The sequence below is a fragment of the Rattus rattus genome, chromosome 5 (assembly GCF_011064425.1).
Source record: "Rattus rattus isolate New Zealand chromosome 5, Rrattus_CSIRO_v1, whole genome shotgun sequence".
Taxonomy (NCBI): Eukaryota; Metazoa; Chordata; class Mammalia; order Rodentia; family Muridae; genus Rattus; species Rattus rattus.
In genome coordinates this window covers 147,770,690-147,798,018 of record NC_046158.1, presented here as the reverse complement: position 1 = coordinate 147,798,018, position 27,329 = coordinate 147,770,690, and the positions used below count along the sequence as shown (strand labels likewise).

Genomic DNA, 27,329 nt, shown 5'->3' with positions numbered 1-27,329 from the left:
AACAGGCAAAAAATACATTTAAAACAGGAACCAGGGCCCAAGCAAGATAGCTCAATGGGTTAAGGATGTCTGCAGGCAAACCTAACACCTGAGTTTGATCACCAGGACACACAAAGTAACCCCTGCATGTTCACACACACGCGCACACACACACACGCGCGCACACACACACACACACACACACACACGCACACACACGCACAGGCACCCGCGCACACAAACAGGCGCACACACACCAGGAACACAATGAAAACCAGAACACCGGAACTGTAAAACACCAAGTCTATATTTACATCCACATATAATAACATAACTTTAAGCTGAAATATATCATAAATAAAGCTTGTCTACTGACAACTTAAGTATCAACAATTAAAATAAATCAAACTGGAATGAAATAAATACGTTAACAAAAATGCAACGAGTGTACCTCCTCACGCGTACTGTTGCCTCCCAGGGAAAGACACACAGCCAGTAGTATCCCAGAGTTAATACTGATGACCAGACACACGGAAGCACAAAGGGCTGTTTAAAGAAAAAACCTGGAATTCCCATTCACGCATTCAGAAAATGTACCTAGAGGAATCTGAAAGCCCCGACATTTCAGCATTTCACACAGACTTGTTTTCTAATAGATTTGGTGATTATTTTTTTAAATACAGGTTTTAACTTTTGGCCCCGACTGTATAACCCCTCCAGAGTCACATGTACAGTCTCTGAGAGCGAGCTTCCTCTTACACTCACTGCATTCAGACAAAGATGGAGTCATCACCCTGCAAATGTGTTAATCTTCAAAAAATAGGCTATGAAAGTGCAGACCTAAGAAAACAGTCTAGATTACGTACATATGGCTCAGCTTGTGGACGGGAACAGGGCCTAGTGTACACGTTCCTGATACGAAAGCACTTCTGCAAGAGCAGGCACATCTCAACCCAGGTAGGTCTCCATTCAACACAGAGGTAAGACATCTCCCAAGGGCCCCTCATGGTGCACAATGAAAGGGGAGTGGGGGAAGTCGAGGTTTTTGAGCTCTTCACCCTTTTGTCCAATCAAGAGGGGTGGGGCAAGAAAAACGAGCAGTGCAAATTTATTTTTGAAACAGTTTCTTAATAAAATATTTTGGGTTTGCTGAACCCATGAACTGCTGACTAACTCAGACATCAGAGGAACTCAAGTTTAAATGCGCGTGAGCCAGCTGGTGGCTCCTCTTCCCATCCCGAGCTGCCTGTGCACTGAGGAAGTCACCCTGTGAAACAATGGGAGCCTCGGTGTCTCCAGCGATCTTCTCTCCCCACCTCCCAGGAGGCTCGGCTGGCAGGTCCTCACCCACACTCAAGGTGCCCATGCTCAAACGCCAGACACGTCAGACTCCAAATACGAACTAAAGTATTTCCCCAAACTTTCCACTCTTTAAAACTGCTTCCCAGCATGCAATTCTCACAAGGAGATGTGGCATATTTATCTAGACTTAAATCAGGCAACTCTCCGAGAAACCCAATCTTCCAAAAAGAAAAGAAGAACTTAGATAGCTCCCCATGGAGCCTGACTTGTCCAAGACATTGGCCGCCCTACAGAGGCAGCTTCTCTGTAGGCAACACCCACTCAAAAGCACCACGACATCCCCAGAGCAGCAGCTGGGGCTCGAGGACAACCTGTACACACGAGCTCTAACAGCTGTAGTAAAGGTACCAGGTTAATGCCTGCTGACCTCAGGCTGCACAGCACATCTTCTGAGGGTCAATGCTTCCATCGACAGACAAGAGACTCAGTGAGAATATGCTTTAAAACACGTTTTAAATGAAAAAGCATAAAGAAGCAGAAAATGCTCAAGTCATTGAGCTCCATGAGGGAGAGAAACACAGTACTTAAGAAAGTTCACGAGGACGACATCAGTCGGTATTTACAGTTACCTGAGGTGCAAGCTTTACAGCACTCCCCACCCCACCCACCCCACCCAAATGATTTCTTTTCAGCCGAGCTCAAGTATGCAAAAAACTTATTTGGTCAATTCTTTAAAAAAATATTTAGGGACAAAATAGATTGCAGTCCCCTGGCGCACAGCCCAACTGCTCCCACTAGTTTTTATTGCTATTTGGTACAAAGGTTAACAGACGTTAGAGAATGTAGTGTTCCTTCTCTGCTCCTCGCGGGTCTATGTACAATTCAGTCACAGCTTGTTCAGTAGCTATCCTCACGAGCTCTCAGAAGATGAACCAAAGTGTGATTCCGTGGAAAGTGTGTTCTTGCATCCAGGGACCTAATGGGAAAGCGGTGAACGTGATTAGAAACACACAATCATTGAAGGAAGGATCGTGAGAAAGACGCCAGAGAAATGGATCCACGGCTACCACACTGCTCTCCAGAGAAGCCAAGTTTGGATCCCAGCACCCATGGTAGACGGCCCCAACACCCTTTCTTGTGGTTTCCATCCAAAGGCACCCGCACGCATGCGCATTCCCTCACACACGTGCAGATAAAGAAAACCCTCCATCTTACAGCACACGTGAGTGCAACTGGGGGGGAGGAGGAGCAAAGGGCCTACTTCCTCCAACCTCTGAGGCTGGACCAAGTCATGTGTCAATGGACTACTCAGGAGAACGACATTATCACACAGGAACCAGAACCCAGTACTTGGTATATCCCATCTGGCAACTCCAACTGCCACCAACTGAGAGGGGGACACAGGTGTGATGACTCGCTTCTGTAACACTAGTACTGAGGAAACTGAAGCAGAATTACCAGGTTCATAGCCAACCTAGACTTTACAGCAACATCCTGCCTCCCACCTCCCCCTGCCAAAAAGAGGGAAATCTAAACAGCTGGTGACGTAGCTCGGTGTTAGCGCTCCGTCTGGTTAGTGAGGGTCAGGTGCTCAGTCAGACACTCACACAGGAAAAGGAAGCAAAGGGCCCAGGAACGCCGACATCCTTATGCCAGGCTGTGACCCGTAAAAGGCCAGGCAGGCAGTACTGGCAGCATCTCCCTGCGCTCAGGAATCGTGTGTCCATCCGGCCCGTACGCCCGAGTGAGCACACACCTCTGCCTGGACAGGTCAGAGCCTCACAACGCTCGCATCCCCTCTGGACTGAGAGCAGCCCCCTGCACCTCTGTAGAACCTACCTCCTCACAGACTGCACCCCAGCCTATCTCTATCTGGGACTCAGGCAGACTGGCGGTCGGCACGGGGCCCTGACTCAGGGTCTGGCTTCTCTCTTCAGGAGCCATCCCGATGCTTTAACCACCACTCACCTACAGTCCTCAGTATTCTAATGTCTTTTCACTTTGTTTTGAAAGATTTATTTTATGCATATGAGTACACTGTAGCTGTCTTCAGACACATAAGAGGGCATCGGATCCCATTACAGATGATTGTGAGCCACCATGTGGTTGCTGGGAATTGAACTCGGGACCTCTGGGAGAGCAGCTGGTGCTCCTAACCGCTGAGCCATCTCTCCAGCCCCCTTGTTTTGTTTCTAAAGACAGGGTTTCTCTGTGTGGCCCTGGCTATCCTGAAACTGGCTCTGTAGACCAAGCTGGCCTCTAACTCAGAGACCTGCCTGCCTCTGCCTCCCAAATGCTGGGACTCAAGGTGTGCGCCCCCACCGTCCAGCAAATACTATAAATTTTCAAACATCTTTAAAAAAAAAAAAAAAAAAAAAAAACAAAAATGGGGGAAGGAGGGTTGGGAGAGATGGCCCAGTGGTTAAGAGCACTGGCTGCTCTCTCAGAGGATGGGGTCAGATTCCCAACAACCACATGGCAGCTCACAGCTGTTTATTATCCCAGTTCTGGGGAAGCAGATGCCCTCACATAGACATGCAAGTAAGTAAACACCAATGCACACAAAATAAAAAATAATCATTAATGAATTAAAAACGACAGGGCCGGAGCAATCGCACACCGTGGGAGAGAGAAACAGCTCCCTCACACCTCCACATTTACCCAACCACACTGAGCACACTCAACAAACAAATGTAATTTTAGAACAGTAACAGTCACTTTTAAAAGTTCAAAAAGAAAATGAATTTGGTATTGTCCCGGTAAAACCCATACAACGTATTTAAGGATAATAACGCTCACCTTTGCCCAAGAATGAGAACTCAAGACTTCTTGTCATTTGGTCGGTAATGCGTATTTCCAATAAAATTCTCACAGTTTCTCCTTTGCAGCATGCTGTTAGATAGGTGCTGGTATGACACAGGCCTCTTTCCTAGTTGAAGAGAAAGAGAGAGAGAGGACTCAGAGCCCGCCACGTCTTGATGACAACCCTCCCTCCCCAGTGTAGCACCTTAGACTAAGAAAGGGCACCAGCGCTGCTCCACGCCTTTCACCCCAGAGCTGAGGTGAGGCAGTAGGCGCGTGTTGAATTGAAGCCAGCCAAGGCTACACAACGTCAGACCTAAAAAAAGCCAAGCCTGGTGACACTTGCCCTTAACCCTAGCACTTACGAGGCAAAACAAAGGGGATCTAGAAGTTTGAGGCTCTCCTGGTTTACACAGTAAGTTCCAGGCCAGCCAGGGCTGCATAGTGAGGTCCTATCTCAAAAATAAAAGACCTTAACTGAGCACCAGCAATGGCCCAGGCACTCGTCAGTGAGCCCAAGCCTGGTCTGGAGGAAGGGAGGAGCTGTCTATGTACTCATCCTCACATCCTCACAAGCACGTGGGCCTACACATACAGAAACCAACTCAGAGGAAAGGGGGCAACTCGAACCATGGACACCAGACACCTAAACCACAGGTGCAAACACACACTGGGACCAGGACGTGGCTTAGGTGGCAGAATGTCTGCCACCAGCACCCATAAAGCACAAGTTACTACTTCATGACAATGAGACAATTCACTGCAGTGGATGAGAACACTTTTTGTCTCTAGCAGGATGCACCCAGAACGCACTGCACTGATGGCCTTGGGGCTTTACCTGCGCTGCACAGTGAGGGTTCTCTGGAGCACTCAAACCCTCAACACAGACCTGCACATTCAGACAAATCTGCCCCCCTTCCTCCGAGCACAGGACAGCACCAGAAACCTCCATCAAACACCAGGAAAGAAATGTTTCCCTATGAGAACTCCAATTTTCCAAAAGGTGACCACTACATACAAAACAATCTGCCAGGAAAACACCACAGCAGACACCCAGTGCACCACTGCCACTCACACACAACTGATGGAGTCTCTCCAGTCAGGAGCTCCTACTCTCTCCACTTCTGACAGGCTAAGGGCCCACTCATGAGTAGACGAGCACACAGGAAGCCCAAATTCCACCATAGGCTTAGAGTGTCAGCCATGAACGTGCAAAGGGGAAGGGGTGTGACAACCCTAAGCTAGGCTTCAGTGGCACTCAGGTTTTCTTTTCTCTTGGAGTGATCTAAGTTAGGTAACTCAGGCTAATCTCGACCACCCCTCCCCTCCAGTCCAGCTGTCACAACTAGCCAGTGCTGGGACGGATGGCAGGCATGTTCCACCATGACCAGCTAGCACCTGGGCATCAACAAGGAAAGGAACTTTTAGCTTATTTTTATTTTCTACATTTCCTTAAGAGAAACTCAAGACATAATCTGTAAAAGTTAAGCTCTGATGGCCCACAATCCCCTGCTTCCTACTAGATATGAGAAAACGGTTGCCTGCACCTCAGAACTCAATGTTCCTGTGGGAGGTGTGTAAACCCCGACCTAGCGCCTACAGTAATACCTTCAAGGGATGGGCTGGCTCCTGCATGTCCCACGGGGCCACAGGTATACAGGGGTCCAGAGGCACTGTAGGGCTTCTGCACAGTCAACACACTGGGCGACTCCACCTCCCCAGGGCTCAGGAAACGGGCTTTGGGAGGCAGCACAGGCGGTGAGCACACATACTCTGGTGGTAACAGGGAAGTGATGCTCCTGACCACATGGTACTTGGGGAGCTCAAAGCCCCTTCTGCCATTGGGCCCAGGATGCTCTGTGTCCAGGGACACCACAGGGGACTTGAGTCTTTTGGGATGTGGCTCACTGTATTCTGATGTGGCACTGCCAGCATTCCGTTGACAGTAGTAGTCTCTTCCTTGCTGCGCCCATGGGCACTCAGCAGAACCGTTGCCATTACCACTGCTAAGGGGGGACTGAGCCGGGGGAGCCGAGGGGGCCTTCAGTTTGGGCTCAGGTCTTTTCGCCTTATCCATAGCAGCAGCGACGCCACCTTTTGGAAACAGCTCTGACTGCTGCTGCCTGGTGGCACTGGGGCCCCCGGCACTGGGCTGTGACCTGTGTGACTTCAGGTTACTTGGGGCTAAAGTGCTGTTGTCCGGTCCTGAAGTCTGGGGAGCTTTGCCTGGCCCTGAGGTCCCCTGCCGAACCTTCTCTGGGTGCAGGGCCTTAGCCTGTGATGAGAAGGCAGGCTTGGCCTTGGGCTTGTGCAGACCAGACAAGGGGGGTACATCCTTCCCCAGCAAAGCAGGGGGGCACCCTGTCCGCCTGTTCCTCAGCACAGACTTGCTGCTGCAGTTCTTGTGCGTGTCGGGGTTGTACCTGTGCTCAAGTCTCTGGTGCATCATAAGGACTTCCGGATAAAAGGTTTTAAAAGTACAAAATGGGCAGGCAATGCTAGGGATGAGACACTTGCTCAAAGAGATTGCAGGACAGGCATGGAGTGCCCCGAGTGATAGATTCAAAGGCCTGTCCTGGCAGTCAGCACCGGGCTTATGTCTGTAGTCAGCCTCCCGATCCATCTTCTCCCTGTGGCCAGCTTCTCGTGCTAAGGGCCCAACCCCCTCTAGTTTGCAGGCAGGGCTGCTGGCACGGGGATCCCCTGTTTTCTTTCTCGGCATGTCCAGATAAGCAGGCGCAGGACTCTTTCGCACTTTCTCGGCACCATCAGCTGCGTTTTTATGGAAATCCTGAGTATCCTTGTTGTGTGCTGGTGAGAGAACAGTGCTGCCCAGAACACTCTGGAAGACAGAAGGCATCTCCTTAAGTAGCTTGGCGGGTGGGCTGCCCTTAACATCTTTGGCACCATCAAGAAATCTCTTTAAATTTTTGGTCTGTGCACTATCAGCCGTTAGTAGCATATCTTGCGGCTCCTGACTTCGGCCTTCACTTTTGGACTCAGCAGGAGCATCCCCCAGCTGCTTGTCTTTGTGGTGTCTCTCCAAGTGGTACCTCAGAGATGTCTTCTGGGCTGCGGCATACTCACAGAATTCACATTTGTATGGTTTTTCACCTAAAACGAGATATTCCACTGTATCATGAAGTTTAGGAAAGGCGCCGATAGAACTCTGCAAGCTAAACAAGCTATGACACCAAACATGGGCTGTTCCCTACCTGCCAATCCTCACAGTTAGGGCACCAACGCCCCAGTGCAATGCATTTTAAAATATAAACCTGATTCCCCGTGAGAGCACGCTCAAACTGACCCAACCACACATGTACTGTTTCTAGCACAGTGGACTAAGCACTGTACCCAAGCCAAGGAGACCTTGCAACCTTCTCACCCGCACGACCACTGCTCCTGCATCCAACAGCACCAAACACACCCTTACCTCACTGCAAAATCGAGAGGTCTTAAAACGTGGCATTTAAAAATATTAACAAGCTCTCCTTAAGGTATGGTAGCCATAAACCAACCTCAAAACAGGACCCACGGTTCAAGCTGCAGTGATGTCGGACACACAACAGCTGCAAACATCACACACTAAAGCCGTCTGAGCCACAGAACAGCACAGAATTGTTTCAGCCAACACATGCTTTAAAATCCAAGTCCTTTACCTGTATGCGTTCTGAGATGAATATTGAGGTAATAGTTTGAACGGAAAAACTTCCCACAGTAACTACACTCTCTCGAGGACGTGAGGGGCTTTGCTTTTCCTCCATCATCATTTTTATCTTAAAGCAGAAACAAAAATATTGGTGTCAGTCAGACGAAGTACAGGGTTCAGGAATTCAGTCTCCAGGATTCTCAAAACAACTGGGGGAAAGCAAGTTTTACAGAAGTTTTTTTTTTTTTGGTTCTGTGAAGAAGTTTTACAGGCTCAAATAACATACCGAAGGCGTCAGGCAGTGTCTCAGGTCTTAAGACTTTGTGCTTTTGTTTTGTTTTATGACAAGATGTCACTATGTAGCCCTGACTGGCATGGAACTCAAGACACACCCACCCTAGCTTGTCTCCATGATGTTGGGATTAAAGGTGAGTGCCACCAGGCCTGGTACTACCCTGTGTATTCTGAATGTAGCCTAGTGCCCTAGTAAAGATGAGGTATGTACTTTCATCATAAGAATGACCATTTGGGGCTGGAGAAGACAGCTCAGTGGTTAAGAGCACTGACTGCTCTTCCTCAGGTCCTGAGTTCAATTCCCAGCAACCACATGGTGGCTCACAACCATCTGTAATGGTATCTGATGCCCTCTTCTGGTGTGTCTGCAGACAGCTACAATGTACTCACATGAAATAATTAAATAAACCTTTAAAAAAAAAAAAAAAAAAAAAGACCATTTAATAGATGAAACTTGACAGGTACTTTCTGTTCTCGCCACTTCCCATAGCCTACTCCTGGTTCATGCCTAAGGTAGATGTGCACCCAGTGGCCAAAAGAACTGCTGGAACTCAAAACCAGTATTTGGAGGTGACGTGAAACCTATTACCAGCAGAAGACAACCTGAGATTAAGGAAACTACCACTAGAGGGCAGCAAGCACAAAATAAACTCAGGAGCAACCCCGACTTGACTCTGGGCAAGCACCTAGGAGAGCTGACCAAAATGTAGCCACGCTTGGGAAGGTGGAGTCCCCTGGGCAAAAGAGGCTTGGCTCACTAGAGTCTATCTCAAGGCAAAGCTGAGGTGTCTGGTGAGAAGGACCCACTGAGCACAGACCCTAAGTAAACTGGCTGAGGCTTTCCACTCTCCAGCCCACCAGCTTGCAAGTGATGGCTCCATTAGTCTCCGTCAGTTCTACCAGGGAGGTAGCTCCCCTGAAGTCTACATCAGGGCCATGGTGCAGCATGGTGGTCAGTGAGCATCATGAGGTACACAAAAGCCCCACCAGGGTACCAAATTAATTAAACTAAAGTTTGCCTTTCAAAACTTCATTTCTGATCACAGACCTCTCCCCCTCTCTGCCGAATGCTGCATTCTTACTACCTCCCAAAGGCAGCTGACTCACAGAGCTGGCAAGAGCAGGTGAGGTGGATGGCGCTGGGCGGCCTCCACTACACCAAACCCTGTTAGGGAAGGGGATTCATAATCCCCTAGCTCCTGACGCGGTATCAGAGGCTTGAAAGTGCATCGCGGCCTTTCCCCTTGTGAACTTCTTCAAAGTTCACCTAAAGCAGAGTAGACTGTCCGAAGGCACAGCGGGGACACCCTTAGTCCGCTGCACTCACAGCTATACTCACAGCTCTCCCACAGCCTCGAGTTGTGTCAGGGTGTAGCTTTGTTACCTCACATGCGAATGGCTAGGGACATGCAGGCTCGCTCTCCACCACACAGGCTGTGGCCTTCTCAACGCTTGGCACCTGCGTTCTTATAGTCTGGAACTGGGACTATGCTGTTCTGTACAGCACTGTAACTAATGCTGAGCTCATCCTAGGAGGAGTGCCAGAGGCGGATGATCCTATTTTGCAAGCAGGGAAATCTCAAGGAAAGGTTGGGCAATGATAATGGGTCACCAGGGAACCACAGGAAGACTCCAGCACGCCCACCTGTGGCCAGCCAGGCCAGCCTACCACAGGACCCCACCACACTGTCCACCACGTAGAGCCCTTTCAGGATCTGCAGTGCTGATGCTGCAGAACTGCACTGGTGCAGAGGCCATCTGCAAGTGTCTCACAGCATCATGGACACCATGTGTCTTTACAGTTCTTGGGACTAAAGAGTGATATATGCTAAACTCAAGAGTTCCCACGGCCTGGAAACTCAACTGACTGAACACTTGTCATAAAAGCAACATTCCTTAAGTACATGAGTGACCAGAAAAAGAGCTGGATGCTGGTTCACATGCAGTGCTGACAGACTTAACTGTTCAGACTCACTCTGGTCTCACAGAGGACTTGCAACCACACTACCCAGTGGCCACACACATAGGCAAGTGTGGCCCATGCCCACACATCGGGGTGTTACTTTAAGCAGCAGAGCCTCACATTCAGTGACATGAAACAATGGTTCCCGTGGGGTGGGTAGCAAGATGAGGAACAGGTAAGTCAATCTACTGCAAAGGCTCGAGGCTCACACCCATCCGAGACTGGGTAGCAGCTAGGGTAGCAGCTTGTTTCTATAAACACCATTAGAACACACCAGACTCCTAGAGCAGGCCTGACGTGAGCCCTCACTCCTGGATTTCACCAAAAGACCATTTTGGAAGCTCCCTCACGAACACTGGCCTCACAAACACCAAGGTGATCAGAATGCACTGGGCAAGTCCCACAGTGCAACTAGTGAACCCTAAGGAGGCTTCCCCATCCTCCTGGGACCACTAAAAACCCATGTAGAAGGCATCAACACAGGCCCGGGATAGGCAGTCCTGTCTAACAGGAATGGGGATGCCAGAGAGCTGGCCAAGTCCTGCAACCTCAGTGCACTGCCTGAAGAAGCCAGCAGCATCCTTGGTCTCTACACACTGGTGTACTAGCTATAAAAACTAAGTCTTCTGGGAGCAAAAGGCAGAGTCCTTTCACAATGCTTTGGACCGGCCTATTAAGTCACCTCCTGAATAAAGCAATGAGAAGGGCCTGAGATGCTTCTGAGACTACATGATGGATGACACCACAAAGCACTGAGATGAGAACCTGGCACCTGGAGTCCCTGCAGCAAACACCGCCCAGGAGGCAGCAGAGTACTCACCCAAATGGAGCCCTTCAGGGAGCCCATCCTCAGACCCATCTTCAGAGCCTCCTTCTCGGTCCCCGGCCCCACTCTCTTCCAGAGTGGTGCGGAGTTCTGGGGAGCAGGTCCCAGGCTGCCTGGCATCCCCAGCCATGGTGGGTGATGGGGCATCAGCCCTCCTGTCCTTTCTGTGCACCCTCGAGTGCAGGACCAGCTGGTGGTATGTCCTGAACGCTTTACTGCACTCCGAACAGTGTGTGGGCTTCTCCTTGCTGCCGGGCAACTTGGAGTCAGCGTCCCCAGAAGGCACTTCACTGTTACCATGTCTAGACTTATCTTTGTCTTGGGAGAGACCTGAACAACTGCTTCTATTTGTTTTGGACTTTCCAGAACCTTCCACCTTACCCCCAACCCATATTTCTCCAAGTTCCTCTTTCTCTGAACACGAATCATCGTTGTCCGTGCTTCCTTCTTGGCCTGACTCTTTCACCTCTTCTTGGGCAACGGCCACTTTGCCTTTGGTAGCCAACTGCCATGCCTGGTAGGTGGTGAATGGGTCAAGCTGAGGTATAGAGGTCATGGGCTTCACTGTACTCTCTGCAGTTGATCTAGGTCTCAAGTTCAAAAACTGCAGCAGCTCTTCCCTTGGGGATGTGGGTTCCTCTTGGTGGCCATCAGGGGCTGTGCTGCTGGCACTAGGGACAGTTTCTTTGGCATGAACCTTGCTGTGCTCAATGAGGCTCTGCTTATTTGGGAAGAGGAAGCCACAGACCATGCAGATCTTGTAGGGAGTGGAGATGTTCCCAGGGGCATGTGCCTGGACCACATCGTTGATGGTGACTGGACTCTCCGTGCCCTGCTGCAGCTTGCTCCTGGTGCCAGACTTGCCATTGTGTGTCCGCATGTGGTTCTTCAGGAACCAAGGCTCCTTGAATCTCCTCCCGCACATGCTGCACCCATACGTGAAGGAGTCCTTATGTTTCTTCATGTGGCTCTCAACATCAAAAGCCACTGGGAATGTCTGTCCGCACACATCACAGCTCAGCTCTTCCGTTTCTTTGCTGCTCTTCTCCTTTGGTGGTTCCGTGGGCACCTGACCTTTGTCCAGGGGGCTTAAGTACTCGGCCTCCACACGCAGCACAGCCGGCTCACAGAGGGTGGGCCGGTGCTGCAGGAGCACATGCTGATTGAGATCTTCTGCGTGAGAGAAGACCTGGCTGCAGAACATGCAGTCCAGGGGCATGTGTCCCTCAGCTGTGGCCAAGCTCTTCTCCTGCGCAGCTCGGAAGGGGACCACAGCTGGTCCCTTCATGGGTACAGCATCATCCACCTCCATCTGGGTACCTAGAGAGCTGCCAAGGACTTCCGGCCCGTCCATGTACACGAGGAGGGATTGCGTCGGCATGCTGCCGGCCACTTCAGGTCTGAGTGGATGGACGATCCAGCTGTCTGCTAAGGATCTCTGGAGTTAGAATAAGGACACTTGTGAGATATCACCACTCAAACCTCCAGAAGCCCTGGGCGTCAAAATTAGAGCAACTCTAAGTTCAGAGGGATGTGTATATTCCAGAGCTTGGGGGAAGCTCAGTGATAGAGGTGGGTCTTTGCACAAACAAGGCATCCAGGCTGCCCTGGGCTGTGATTCAGACGTGAGTCAGCATGAGGGCAACAGTTCTGTCCATCTCCACTGGGTGAGTGGCTCAGTTGAGCAAGACGCTGATCCCGGCAATGTGAAGACAAGGGACTTCCAAAATCTGAAAGGAAAAAACACGCCTCAGTGAGGAAGGCTCAGGAACAGGGTTTGGCCCATGAGTCACATGATCTTTTCCACAAAAAGGGACCCAACTGCCTCCCCTTTGACTAATCCATAACATCCTGCTGAACATGCTTCTTAATTCCCTCACTAGCACACTTCCCAGTGGGTACACTTACTAAGTGAGCAGAACTGCAGCCAGTCAGGAGACCTTTAAGCCAGAAATATAAATGCCTACTGAAATATAAATGCCAAGTGTGAACAGGAAAGGGCAACGACAGGCTGGCCAGCCTGGGCTACATGGTGAGGTCAAAGCAAGCCTTGTCAACGTACACAACGTACAACCGTCTCAAAAACGGACAGGCCAAGACAGCTTTAGGATAAAATTGTCACAACTCTGCTGTCTCAGATGCCCCCAAGATGCACGCGTGTCTCCTACAGTGACTACAAGGGTTTGCAAAAGCACAAACATGGCAAAGCACACACGCATGCCCGCAATCTCAGCCCTCACGAGGAGGCAGCTGGAGCTGAAATTTCAAAGCTAGCCTGGTCTATATAGCCAGAGCTACATAATGAGTCCTTGTCTCAAAAGAAAGAAGTTACAAAAATGGATCTAACAAAATGAGATTGGTCCAAAGCCTCAGCAGACTCAGGAACTTTTCCCTGCATTAGGCATAGCCTTGGCCCAGGACCCTGAGGTTTCGGGTACCGGATGCTTCCAGGCAGGGTTGGGTTTCAAAGGGTCAACAACCTACCAGATGCAGAGGCCACTGACTTCCCCGTGTCCACATTTCTTTCTAACAGGCCTCCTCGGACCTAACTCTGTATGGCTCATTCCTCCTTCAGAAAATCCACTTCCTACCTGTCTCCACCTTCCACTGGCCAGGGAGAAGGGAGTGGCTTTAGCTACTCTGTGGACTCTGATTTCCACTCTTGAAGATTTAATCCCTAAAAACCTCAGTGTCCTTCACAGCACAGAGAGGGTTTATTTGAAATAGTCCTGCCTCTTCTACAAAGTTTTTGAATTTGGCCCAAGGAAACATAAAGGCACCAGAGCACCTGCTACAGTACTCTTTCTTCCTCCTCTCTGCACCCCACCCACCCCACAGCAGTCATGAAGCTGGCTCGTCCCCTTCTACCGGGGAAGCAGCTGTGAGAGACTCCAGAGCAGACTGGCAAGGAGCAAGCTGCTGGCTGTGCTACACTGGAGCCTCTGCCTTTGTTGCTATCACAATGGAGGACGAGGACCTGGAGTGTTACCATCCTATGACATAACAGAGACCTGAGAACCCAGTTCCAGCCTAAGCCAGGGCCTTCAAGGTGTCAAGGCAAAGTGAACTCAAACCAGGGTGCACTTTCTGTGGTTAAAACTACAGCAAAGACGGCAAGCACTATGCCGTCCATGGCTCCACACAACCAAAAAAGCAGTGCAGCATCTCAGCTTGGGCCCAGTGATTCAGATTTCTACAGTCACCGAGCAGACAGACAGACGCCCACAGCCCAGGCAGACGTTCACTGAAGAATTAGGTGCATAGTCTGGAAAGGCAGGACCACACCCCACGACCTGCTTCTGTTCCATGCCAGAGGGTTGACTGCACCTGGAGTACAGTCAGTCAGTTACCAGGTGTCCTTTCTTCTTTGAAGCTCTACAATGACCATTTTAAAATGGCAGAAAAGCAATAGCAATATCCAACAGTAAGTTCTAGGCCAGCCAGGAACTAATGTGAAACCCTTTCTCAAAAAAGCTAAGAGCAACCCTGCTTGAACTGGGGCACAGGATGGGAGACCAGGAGGGAGGGCAGTACTGATCATAAGCCTCAGCTTTCAGAAGAATACCACTCTAAAAGGTAACCAACCCCTGGCTCAAACCATGACCAACCTGGGGGTAGGATGACTTACAGCCACAGGAAGCATCTGTCTGTCCCAGGCAGTCAGATGGGGAGGAGCAAAGCTGAAAGCTTCCCCTCCTGAGGTCTCCACAACAGTTTGATAGTCTAGCTATGCTCAACTCAAGTCCTAGACAGCTTTAGTTATAGCAACTCCAGACTCAAGGGCAAGTCTGCTCCACACAAGCCCTGCCTGTACCATCTACCATGGTTCTGCTGTTGCATGCTCAAGACTACAGTCCACCTCTAAAACCAACCTATGAGGAAATACAGACTTAAAAATAAAGATAAGACAAAATTTAAATTCTCATTTGCTGTAAACTAGCTTTCTCTATCATCGCTTTAAAGATTTTAAAAAGGTTTTCAAATATAAAAAATAACACCTTCAAGATCCTAAGGACAGAGTTGCTGGCTGCCCACTGCTCTTTCTCTGGGACTGGCACTGGACTAAGACACCCAGAACTTTGACAGAAACCAGGGACTGAAGCCGGACACATCTCTCAGGCTATAGTCCTGGCTGCCTCTGATCTGATGCTAAAATGAACCGAAAATCAGAGGCTACACCCCATGACCAACCACTCTCTTCAACCAAGCTATAACAGTATTTAAGACACATGTATTCTTTTGTGTGTGTGTACACACACGAGTGTGCTGAGGGTGGGCTAGGAGAGGGATGTCCGCTTCCTTGGAGCTGGGGTTCAGGTAGCTCTGAATGACCTGCCATGGATGCTGAAAGCTGAAAACAAGTCCTCTGAAGAACAGCCAGGGCTGTGAATTAATCAACTGTCTCACCAGCCCGCCAAGATTTTTTGTTTTTTGTTTGTTTTTGAGACATGCTTTCTCTTCACAGCCTGGCTGTCCTGGAACTCCCAGTTCCGTGGTAGACATACTTGGCATTGAACTGAGACTGCCTCTGCCCCCCTAGCACTGGAATTAAAAGAGCATGCCGCCAAACCTGGCTTCTCCCAGATTCTCCCCTATACTACCATGCTGCCAGCCATCCCTGCGCTGAGTGAGGCCAAAGTGTGGTCAACTGCAGAGCACCAGCCTACACCATGTGTAGGTCTAAGGCCGCACCATGGCTCTGACAAGCAACAGTGCCCTCCCTGAGCTTGTACCCTCCTGAGGGGCCGCCAACCTTGGTCGCAGGTGCTCTCGCTCCTCACTGAGGAGCTGCTCATCTACGCCGACAAAGGTGCAGGTTGATTAAAACCAACTTGCTGAACCCTGCGAGAACTGCAACAGACCTGTCAGAGCCTACAGACAGCTGTTCTACTGAATTACTAACAATGGTCCCTCTGCCTCAGTGTGCAAGCAAACGCAGCTTTCCCGAAGTGGGCTAGTCTTCCCCCCGAGCTGTAGGAGGCACCAGGACTCCCAAGGCCTGCTTCAAGGCCTGCTTCTTGACAGAACTGAAGAACGTCACTGCAATCTAAATTTGTTTGGATGCCAGGAAGGCAAGGATTCTAACCACAAAAGCTTGTTAAAAAGTACTTTGCAAAAAATGTCTGTTTTAAAAACATCTTTCAATCTTCATTCCTGTAAAGGAAGCACCAAGCCTTCAAGCCCATACCCATGCAGCTGGCCATCCCTCTCCAAATGCCCTTACGTTCTGAGAGCATGCTGGGGCTTAATCCCGTGAAGATGACTCGGTTACTCTTTAATATACAACGACCATTGAAACTGTAGGAGGATACGGCTCTTACTGCTCAAGTATGTCTGATAGCCTCAAAGCCACTAACTACACACTGATGAGACTAAAGGGACACTCAATTCTACCAGTACCTGACTGCAAATTTATCAATTATATTATAAAATACTGCAAGGCCTGATAAACTGCTCAAAACAGCTAATCAGGAGAAGTGCCACTTGTGACAACTCCTGAACTTCGACTGAGAAACACTGTACACAACATGTTCATAGCTAGCTGTCCACAGACTTGAGACGACACATCTATACTCTTCCCATGAGTATGAGAGCTCACATTGCTGGTGAAGGCTATCCCCCCAGAGTGGAGAGGCAGCAGTAAACTGCTAAAACAACATTTAGGGTTCTCCTCACAGGCAGCAATCTGCCATGGTCTCCAACTGCTTCACTCCACTCAGGTAATAGGTTTTCTAATGAACGCCTTAAGGCACTCAAATCACACAACTAAGCTCTGGCCAATTTCTCTCTTTCTTTCCCCGTTGGTTTGGTTTTTCTTTTAAATTTTTTTTATTTTATTTATGAGTACACTGTAGCTGTTTTCAGACACACCAGAAGGCGACATCGGATCCCATTACAGATGGTTGTGAGCCACCCACCATGTGGTTGCTGGGAATTGAACTCAGGACCTCTGGAAGAGCAGTCAGTGCTCTTAACCACTGAGCCATCTCTCCAGTCCCTGGTTTGGTTTTTCAAGACAGAATTTCTCCATGTAGCCTAGGCTGTCCTGGAACATGCTCTGTGGACCAGGCTGGCCTGGAAATCATAGTGATCCACCTCTACCCCATGTGCCGCTGCAGCCACCCCCAATCTGCACTTATTTCCATCTTTAAAAGTACAAAATTAGGCTGGAGACATGGCTCAATAGTAAAAGGCACCACCGATTACTCTTCTAGAAAACCTAGGTTCAATTCCCAGCATTCACATGGCAACTCATAATCATCTGTGACTCCAAGTCAGGGGACACATCACCCTCTTCTGGCCTCTAACGTGCACACAGTGCTGAGAAGCACGTGGAGGCCAAACACCTACACAAATAAAGCTGAGATGGGAGGGGTCCTTAAGACTTATCTACTTAAGTGTCTGCCTGAGAGAGGGGGAGGGAGGGAGGGAGGGAGGGAGGGAGGGAGTGTGTGTACCACTTGTAATGCCGTGCAGGATCCCCCAGAACTTGACTTAGGAACGGTTGTGGGTACTGGGATCCACACTCAAGTCCTCTGCAAAGTGGCAAGGGTTCTTTTTTTTTTTCCCAGAGCTGGGGACCGAACCCAGGGCCTCCCAACCCCCGTGGCGAGGTTTCTTAACCTACTCTTTTTTCTGAACCCCGTAAAAGGACTAACTTCTATGCCAGTCTATAGTAACAATAAAAACCTTCCTCTTAAAAAAAAAACCAAAACTCTATTAATTTATGTATGTATGGGGGTGCATGTGGAGATCAAAGAGGAGACAATTTTAGAAGTCAGTTCTCTCCTTCCAACATGTATGTCCCAAGAATCAAGATGCAGGTCTGTCAGGCTTGGTGGCAAATGGCCTGACTTTTTGAGCGATCTCCACAGCTCCTAAATCTTGAACTTTTTTTGATCTTTCCCTAATATTACAAGGAAAAAGCTGAAGTGGCCAGGCCACCTTTCTTGGGGGGGAAGGAGGGGTTGGGATGGAAATTATTTAAATTCAGCATCATAACCCAATCAATCACAGGCCAAGTATTAACTTCAACACTACTTTAAGCCAAGGGCAATGCAGCCCAATATCTTTCTTTTTTTTTTTTTTTTTTTTTGGTTCTTTTTTTTCGGAGCTGGGGACCGAACCCAGGGCCTTGCGCTTCCTAGGTAAGCGCTCTACCACTGAGCTAAATCCCCAGCCCCCCAATATCTTTCAAGTCCTACAGAATACTCAACTCCAACAGGATGAGGCCGGAGGACTGCCGGACATAAACTCCACCCCTTTTTAATTAAACTGGAAACTGCCTGACTCATCCCGAATCAGTTCAGGTGTGCTCAAGGATCCAGTTTTACTTTCATTATTATTATTATCAACCTAAAGATATTTATATCTGTAAAGTGGCTTTCCAACACCCCGTGTTGATATGCTTTACAACAGCTTATGGGGCAAATAATACTCTTGGTAATCTTCAATTAGGCAAGATGGAGCATTGATGTCCCAAGTTTCTCCAATAACTTCTATTTGTTCAGAGCAACCTTACATGTCACCCATGTGCTCTGAGATCTGACATAGAGGAAAAGGACTTCAGGAAGCAAACCCCACATTTCCCGGGTCTCATCAACTCTAGAGACTACAATGAGTCACTGTGCTCATGTCAGATCTATACACATAAATACATACGTACACACCCCCCCAACAAATTGTATGTCCATTATGTGGCCCCAAGAATTACACACTCCAGCTCTTTCTTCCAGAAGATTAAATGGGCAGAGTCTAAATTAGAGCCAGTTTAACTAACTTCAAGTAGGATACTAGCTCAGGACACCCTTAAAGCCCAGGCGGGCGCAGTCCTCAGCCTCATGGACCCCTCCTGTATCTACAAAGTTAAATAAATGTTACAGTTACCTGTTTGCATCTCCAATTAAATAAAAACAAAAACTCTTTTCCATAGTTGAGACCACTCGTTGCTGGACAGATTTACATGTTAAGAGTTAACTCATCAGCTACTAGGAAACACAAACTGCCACCAAGACTGACTGACTTGTGTCCTGCTGAGTATTAGACCATCCAGAGACAGACAAACCACTTCTTTATATGACCAACTGCTTCACAGCCACCTTGGCCGTTCAGGACTATTAAATCTGAACATCCTCACAGTCACCCATTAAAAACCAGCCGGACCAACTAACCTTTGGGGGTAGGTTAGGCCAGTCAACTGGTATGGTAAAGCAGAAGGGCAAAAGCCCAAAGGACTCACTCCTGCACACACACCTTTGCTCAGCTGCCTCTCCAGGTTCACTGAATTCATTTCTCACCTTCATCATCAAATTACCAAACTGGCCCCAAATTTCTAGTAATTCCGTAATGTCCCTAGCCTAGGCAGAAAACAATTGACTGTTTAGAAAGCTGCAGTCAACAGACGTTCAAATGAAAGTTCTCTAGGGAGCTCAACATAAAGGGGTAATTTGTGGTAGCAGCTGGCTGACAGGGAAGGGACTTCCCCCCATAGACCCCATTTCTCTGGAAGCGAGACATATCCAAGAGCTGAGCTTGCTCATAGGAGAGGAAGGTTTTAGGAGAAAATGGTGGTACATCCCCCTCCATCCCCACCAACTTCCTTCAAGGCAAGATTTTTATCTGCCCTCGTGGTCTGAATTCAAAACCCTCTGGCCCACACACCACTGCAAATTTGCGTGGCTATGTTACTGGCGGGCCAAGAACCTTAATCCAGATCACCTAACTGAAAGGCCAGTTCTTCAGCTCCTACGGTGCCCCCACAAGGAGGCCATTAATTGATATTCCACCAACTTGCCCTACACAGCAAGGTGAAAGACATTTCCCCAAGTCTCTGTAATAATATGCCTGGCTTCCTCCATGAGCATTTAAACTAGCTAACACCCATGTATCCCCCAGAACCATCAGGAGCTGGTGTGCCAGTGGAGGCTGCTCCACTACCACAGCTTCCTTACGGGCGGTAGCTAAGCCTTTCCTGGTTCAGAATATTTATTAGGAGAGGAACCCTTTAATTCAATTTTGGTAGCTGTTCTACACATCTTCTTAATCACCCTAAATTAAAAATTATTCCATATGCTCAGCTGTGATCAGTTAACTACATTTTGATACTAAAATACTCAACAGTTCACCCAAACTGCCTGAAGTTGATCCTTCTGATTCCAAAAATGGAAGGAAAAGCCCCTTCTTGATGCCTCAGCTTCCACTTCCCAGATTATTAATTACACACATGGCCACGGGATGAAACTGCAATGGGGAATCAGGAACCAGCCATTTAAAACAAATTATAGCTAGTGACCTCAAAAATCCAGAATTCAGGCTGCACAGCATATATGAGATGAACAATCTCGGAATAATTATCTTCTAGCTGCCTGGAAGCACAGCTTCCTAGACAGTACTTCAAGGCCCCAGTCAATTGTTTTCACAGCAGTCAGACAGCAGATCTTTTATGACGTCCTGTGTTTTAGGCAGTCAAGGGTCATTAAGACTACTCCAAAGTTCTTGTCAACCAATATCATGTTTGGAACTAGTGAGAAAAGAATGCCATTTGATAGAGTGAAAAGAAGCTCATCTTCTGGAACCCCCGAGGCTCTAATCAGGCAGCTCAGAATGAAGAGGGCTCCTGGGCTGGGGATGGCAGCCCTGCTGTGGCAAAACAGCATTGCATAGCAGCGATGTTAGGGAGAAAAGTGACTAGCACTGATCTGCCAGGAGACAGAGCCTGAGTCACTCAGGGCCACCGTAGGTCTCAATTGTTTCATCAGTTTACAAGATACTTGATGATTAAGTCTTATTTCCAGGTTTCCTCCAAAACAAGCCTACTGGAAAAGGATTAGGGGCTCCCATCCACCCCGAGTTTCTCTGCCAAAAATGGAGGCTAACAAAGAGAATGCAAATCCCCCCCTTGAAGAAGCCAGAGTCAGAACTTTCTCTCCCCCTCTTCCTCCCCTACCACCTGGGGGGAAAGAAAAAGAGAGAGAGCTATTATTAAAATAGATTCTTCAGCATAAAGGGGAAAATTTTTTCTCCGCGGTATCTTAGTTCCTTTTTTAAAGTAAGAAGTGAAAGGGAATAATACGAAGCCAAGACAATCACCAAGTGTCAATCTCGCCAGTTATTCCACTAAAAGGAGATCAGACTGCAAAGTGTGGAGGTGTTGTAAGGATCAAAGGAGCTGGAGACTAAAGAAACGTGTCCTCCCCCCCCCCTTTCAGGTCCTTCCCCTGCTTCCTCCTCCGGCACACAAACCAAGGTAGAGTCTAAAGAGACAAAGCATGTAGATCCCCAGGATGACTAACACTAACTATTGACAACTCAGTGTGCAGAGTTACTGCCTCTTGGATTTTATACTTACATAACTGGAGAGCAGGAAGCATGTGGAGGGACGATAGGGGTGACTCAATCAATCATTAGGATTCAGAATTAAAATCAAAATAACCAAGAAGCCGAAATACACCACTAGACTCCAGAAGTTTGAAAAAAAAAAATACCCAGTATCTTAATAAACACGAAAAAGTCATCTACCATTAAGGACAGACACACCTTAAAAGTTTTCAGCACATTAACTAAGCACAAACTAGTGGTTTGATAGGCTTATTCTCCAAACAGAAAGCAATTAGGTTAGTTCTCTGCACTTGTCACTACAGAGAATTTTTTTTTTTGAAACTCGACCTGTTACTCATCCTTCTCAAGCAAAAACTTAGCATTTGAAATCTGATTTGGTATTAAATGAAGGTGGTCGATTCACTTTGGGAAAAGTAGTCAAGAAGGCTCTGGACCTCCTTCACTTACAAAGAGGTGAAAGGCCCCCTGAGGCCCCTACCTAGTCGCCAGGCATGGCCAGCAGCTGTGGCTACCCTGCCTCTTCTTTTGTTGGCCTTAATCTCATGTCAAGTTATTCAACCAACTCAAAAGCGATGAAGACATAATTGAATCAACCTGAACTAAATCAGACCTAGGCCTCTTAAAACATACAACTTAATGGCTCCAACCCATCCCAAACCAGGAAACTGGCCGAGGGATCCTGTGGTACACATGGTGGTGCCCTACAATCCAGAACCCCAGGCAGGCGCCCCTTAATCAACGCGTGCTGAGGAATGCCTGTTTCTCAGAAAGAGAAACTAAGGTTCACAGGACACAATCCTTGAGGCTGGGAACGACCACCCCACGCCCCCGACCCAAACAATAAAAAGTTAAAAAGTTTCTACTACTGAGCGATTGCGGACTGGCCCCCACTGGGGATCCCAGAAGTGGGCCCCCGGGACTTCGGCTCACTTCAGGAAGCAAACCTTTCGGGAAAAATCCCCGCCCGCCCGCCCGCTGTCCCCACCCCCACCCTCCCCGCCCAAGAATGCGCTTCCCGTGCGCCGAGGGTCTGAGGCGGGGGCGCCCTTCACTGTGCACCCGCTAGCGTCGAGGCTAAACTGAGGCGCACGGGGCGGCGCCCTCGGATGTGCGGTTCCGCCTCCCGCCGCCCCGCACGAACTTCCCACGGGAGTTTGCGGGGCGTTCTAACTTTGGGCGTGAAACCGAACACCTTCCCTGGCTGACAGGACGCAACTCCGACAAGGGGCCCGGACCCCCGACGGCCACGCCGCGCCAGGCGGACCATTGTTTCGGCCGTCCCTCCCAGCCCCACGCGCGGCCACGGCCGTGGGGACGCGGCCCCGGCGCCCCTTTACCTGCGGCCGTCCGGCTGCACCGCCCAGCCGCGGGCTGAAGGAGCGGCAGAGGCGGCGCGGCCTTTGTGCGTCTGCCGCTAGCCCCGACGGCGCGGGGACCGGGACGGGGCCGCGCCATGCCCGCCTCCCACGGCCGCGGGCGCCGGGACCCCACCCCACAGCGGCTCCGGGGGGCCGGGCTCACCTCCGGCGCGGGGCGAGGGAGCGGCGCGGGCGCCCCCTACTCGTCCGCGCGGGGACAGTGCAGGCGCGGGGTCCCTGCGCGGGCGGCCGGCGTCCGGCGGGGGGACTGTTGGGGCAGAAAGTGCTCGCAGCAGCTGTTGCGCCCTCCCCGGCCCGCGCCGCCCAACGCCCCTGCCCCCAGCCGCGCCGGCCACGCCCCTCTGTGCCCGCGCGTGCGCAAGCGCACCCCTGACCCGCCCACCGCTGCTGGCCACGCCCCCACGGACCCCCGAGGCGCAGAGCCCCTGCGGAGCGGCGCGCGCACCCCACTCCCACCCCGTGGGCTCCCGCGCACGCGCGCCCCGCGCCGCGTCCCGCCATCCGGCCTAACGTGGCGCGCTCGCGCCCGGGCGGTTCCAGTGACAGGTATTCTGGAGGGGGGGGTCTGCAGACGCAGCGCGCAGGCGCACAGCTAGTCCTCCCTCGCCGCCTCCCCCTCCCTTGCAAGGTGCGCCCGGGGAGGGGAGGAAAGGGGAGGGGCCGATTGCCCAACTCCCGGGTCGCCCAGAATCAGGAACAAAAAAAAAAAAAAAAATTAATAATAAAAATAAAAAATTTAAACCAACCTTGCCACTGGCTTCGGGAACTCACAGGATAGCGGTGTTCTGAGGTGTTCTGAAGGTAAACACTTTCAGAGAGTCAATGAAGAAGGTCCGGGACCTAAAAGAATAAATTTCTCTAAATTAGTTCTCCTCAAAAAGCTTTTTCCCCCTTAACACCCTGGGCTTGTGTTTCTATTATAGTTTCACGCTGAATTTGGACTTGGTACCTAATAAATCTTAGTTTACAGAGAAATTCACTTGGGTGAAACTAGGCTTAAAAGTGTGGTCAAAACAAAAACAAAAAACACACACACTCCTTTATACCTAACTCACTTAAAGCGTTTCCCTACTGTTTTGTTCCTGACTCGTATAAAGATAAAGGAAGACAAGACAGGAAAAGGTTTGACTCCAAAGGCCTGGGACTGATGCCCCGTTTTAAGCAAGCCCCAGGGAGGAACTATGGCGGCCACAATCACATCCAATAATTTTTCTGCTCCAAAATGCAAATGAATTCAAATGTAAAATAGATTTATTGCTTAACACGGAACGGCCAACTTGTTTGTCTTTTTCAAGCTGGCCCTCTGTGTATCAAAAAGTGGGAAAACAACAAGAAAAGCATTCATACCCATTTCCTAAATCAAAAGAAGCATGGGGGCGGGGAGGGGGGGAGAGAACGGGACAAAAAAGAACCGACCGGAACTGGCAAGCAACGCAGTCCTTAATAAATAGGAAGAAGAATTCAAGAAGACAGCTTAGCAAGGGGCAAGAATCTGCCTTGGAGAATGTTTTTGCTGTCATTTTACATATAACTACCAACCCACATATGGTCTCGTTAGTCTTTTTTTCAAAGGAAGTGAATCAATTACTTACAATTAATTAGCATCGCTGGAAGTAGATCCTTAAGCCAGCCCTGATTCTCATTCAAGCACAGAAGATATTGATCATTTTTAGTGCTGGGGTTCCTTTTCTCACCACAGATTAGTATCTTTCTCTAAAGTACTGCTTAAAGCCTTATAAATATTCACAATCAGAAGGCAACAGCTCAGCAAACGTTCATAAGCAGGATACTTCATTTAACTTTGCCCCCAAAAAAACAAAAAAAAACAAAAAAAAAGATGGGGGGGCACAGCTTTGATACAAAACAAAGAAAACTATGACCAAGTAAAGTGGATGGAGGTTGAGCCTCAGTCTACATGTTAATGGATAACCTTTGCACTCTGAAGCCTTGAATACTGTAAACACAATAGCGCTGATAGTTAAAAATCCTAGTGTGGAGATGGAACAGAAAGGAAAGTCCAAACTTCTCAGCAGCAATAGGGAAACAATCAAATATTTTGACAAACAATCATTAGGCTAAGAACAATGAGACCCGGGCTCTCAGACCTTGTAGCTACTGAGTTATTTTCAGAGCAAAGGAAGGGGGGGGGGTCCTCCATGCCCTCACAAAGCCATACTCTGTTAAGCCATTTTGGCATCAGATGGTCTGTTACTGTTTCTCATCCCTCTCCACCCACCACAAATGGGGCGGGGGGGGCGCTTACTATGTTGTAGCTTTTAAAATTGAAAGAGATTTGCCTTCCCTGGTCTATCTGCTAAGATATTTCTATGAGATCCTGATGTCTGAGCAAAGAATTACAAAGAACCTTCCCTCCTGGAGATGTGCCAACAAAACTGGGAAATCGTTGCAAAATTCTGCCAGTGACGGCTGAGCTTGCAAACACACACCGTGTTTTCCAAGGGACATGGAGGGATCGGAATTCTGCCTTAGAATGCGGAGGCTCGTGCCTCGCTCTGATTTGGGAAGCGTGGGTCCTTAGACACAATTAAAAGTCGGAAAGTCACAGGAGAACCGAAGGGACGTTTGGTTTCGTAATAAGCAGCTAAGAACGCCCCACTCCTGGGCGAAGTGGAAACTGAAAAATCGAACGTTGGTCTCCACGGCCTTGGCCCCGCCCACGCGGAACCCTGCTTCGCCATCACTCACTTCCCAGACTGCGCTACCTCTAAAGGAATCAGGTGCTGGAGGACGCAGCCACACACACACAGAGTGGGACCCGGCTTCTCGGTCCCTGCTGCTGGAATCTGCACGTGTAGCCACACTCAGGTCCTAATCCACCTCCTGAACCCAACAAACCCCAGCCACCTCTTGTCTTTTTCACAGTTCCTACACACGCACACACCCACACACACAAGACACATTTCCCAAAGTGCGCTTAGAAACTCACTCGCCATTATCTCTGATTTCATCTTAGTGCTAGCAGGCCGCTTCCTTAAACTAACATCTGATTTTCTATCCAGATCCTTGCCTGTATTCGAAAATCTAACAAAAACAAGAGCAAGCCTGGTTTTCTGTATCTACATCTACGGGAATTATCTTTTTGAGACTAAGTTCCAATTAGAAGTGCAGATGAAATATACAGTCTTTCCCAAGTATTGGTTTCACTGTGGAACAGATTACAGAGAAACAGCTTGGGAACGAAATCCCCGGAGCTGCACAGAAACGGCACAGACGCTCAAAAGAACTCAGTGTGCAGGGCAGGAAAACCAGAAAAACTGAAGGCAGCAGGAAACAGAAAGTTAGTTGGAACCTGCATTTACAAACTACAAAGGGCATCTGAGAGGGAGGCAGGGGCAGTGCTAGAAGCACTAAGTTAAGGAGAGATAACAAACAAAGCCGAGGGAGGGCACTCCACTTTCCCTTCCTCAATCTCAGCCCTGTGGAAGTCACCCGTTTTGAAAATACCCAGTAAGGTTAAGAGAAAAGTAGATGGCAGAAATTACCTTTCAGGAGGGAAGGTGGTGCCGGGATATCGCAGGAGCCAGCCAGTCCACCTGGCCCGGAACAATACAGGAGGAGATGTGATTGCTGGTTTTTACAAGCAAACCAAGAAGGGAGGGGCTAAGCGCAAAGCTCAATTTAAATAGAGGCTGAGATATAATCCGACTTGATTGACTAAATCAACCTTGATTGGGTTGAGAACACCATTTGATTCTAAGCACATCTGCCCTTCCACACGTTCGTTTACCCCTTACAGACAACAACTGCCTCTTCCTCTAATACCCCTGGTTCCCAAGGTTGCCTTCTCTCAGAATGTTCCTGGAAACTGCCTTGAAGATTTATACATAGAACATTCCCAGGGAAGCCCCTCTCAGAACTTCCTCGACTCAACAGGTTTTCCCAATGGGGCAAGGGAGGACAGAGAAAAATAACAATCACTGAAATCCAATCATGGCCACCGTCTCAATGAAGAGAGCCATTTTCTGTTCACACACTCACACCAAAACATTTTGGAGGCAGGAAGACATTCAAGGCTAGTCTGACTGCATGAGATCCTGCCTCAGACAAGACAAAAACAGGAGGGAACATGGTTCAGGCACTGCTTGCCTGTATGCAGGAGCCCTGGGTCCTGTCTCCAGCTTGGCATGGTAGCCATGGCTGTAAAGCCAGTCCTGGGGAAGTGGGGGCAGAGAGACCAAAGTTCAAAGTCATTCTCAGTCAAACAGTTAGTCTGAGTCCTGCCTGGGCTAATTCATAATACAGTCTTAGAATAGCAGCAGCAGGCCATAGCAGTACATGCCTTTAATCCCAGCACTCTGGAGGCAGACACAGACGCAGGCAGATCTGTGACTTTGAGGTCACCCTGTATACACATAGTGAGTTCTAGGACTTCTAAAGCTATAGAAACCCCATCTCAAAGAACCAGTTAATGATGAAGATGATGGTTTACTTATTATATAAATAATTGTTATTAATATAATAAATGTATTAGTGTTGTTATTTAAAGCTACAGGAGTACTCTAGGTACTTCCAAGTATGTATGGTGCCACCTCCTATTATAATCAATAAACTTTTCTTCCCCACAAATAGCTCTAATAAATTATATATACACATGTATCTATCAGCAAATTCTGTATTTTCAACTCTGGAGCTGGGGGTGTAGCTAAATGGCAGAGCACTCACCCAACAGGCACAGGGCCCCAAAATCGATCCCATGCACCTCAAGAATATTTCAAACCTCAACTCTACTTCTGTGTCTCTAACCCCAGCCAGGTATAGGGTGCCCCGTTCCTGCTC

General features: G+C 49.0%; 1 protein-coding gene across 4 annotated transcripts; it reads right to left on the bottom strand.

The window, feature by feature from the left end:
• Positions 1–263: 263 nt before the first annotated feature.
• Positions 264–26,062, bottom strand: Znf217 (zinc finger protein 217). Of its 4 annotated transcripts, XM_032904728.1 has the most exons (7): positions 26,036–26,062; positions 23,279–23,372; positions 10,810–12,545; positions 7,743–7,859; positions 5,692–7,197; positions 4,081–4,210; positions 264–2,257 (listed from the first exon to the last, which is right to left on the bottom strand). In XM_032904728.1, exons 3-6 carry the CDS (start codon positions 12,194–12,196, stop codon positions 4,101–4,103), a joined length of 3,120 nt encoding a protein of 1,039 aa, XP_032760619.1. In that variant the 5' UTR covers positions 12,197–12,545; positions 23,279–23,372; positions 26,036–26,062; the 3' UTR covers positions 264–2,257; positions 4,081–4,100. The 4 variants fall into 4 exon arrangements, with proteins under 4 accessions (XP_032760619.1, XP_032760620.1, XP_032760622.1 ...); XM_032904729.1 differs by lacking the exons at positions 23,279–23,372; positions 26,036–26,062 and adding an exon at positions 22,675–22,794; XM_032904731.1 differs by lacking the exons at positions 23,279–23,372; positions 26,036–26,062 and adding an exon at positions 22,491–22,511.
• Positions 26,063–27,329: the final 1,267 nt, after the last annotated feature.

Bases quoted from the DNA above. Each gene is read 5' to 3' on its own strand.
- Znf217 (XM_032904728.1), bottom strand. From the start codon at position 12,196: ATGCCGACGCAATCCCTCCTCGTGTACATGGACGGGCCGGAAGTCCTT. The intron at 7,198-7,742 runs GTAAAGGACTTG...ATCTCGTTTTAG, and splicing joins TCATCTCAGAACGCATACAG to GTGAAAAACCATACAAATGT. The intron at 4,211-5,691 runs GTATTACTGTAG...CTCTTCAACTAG, and splicing joins AGCCAGCCCATCCCTTGAAG to GAAAGAGGCCTGTGTCATAC.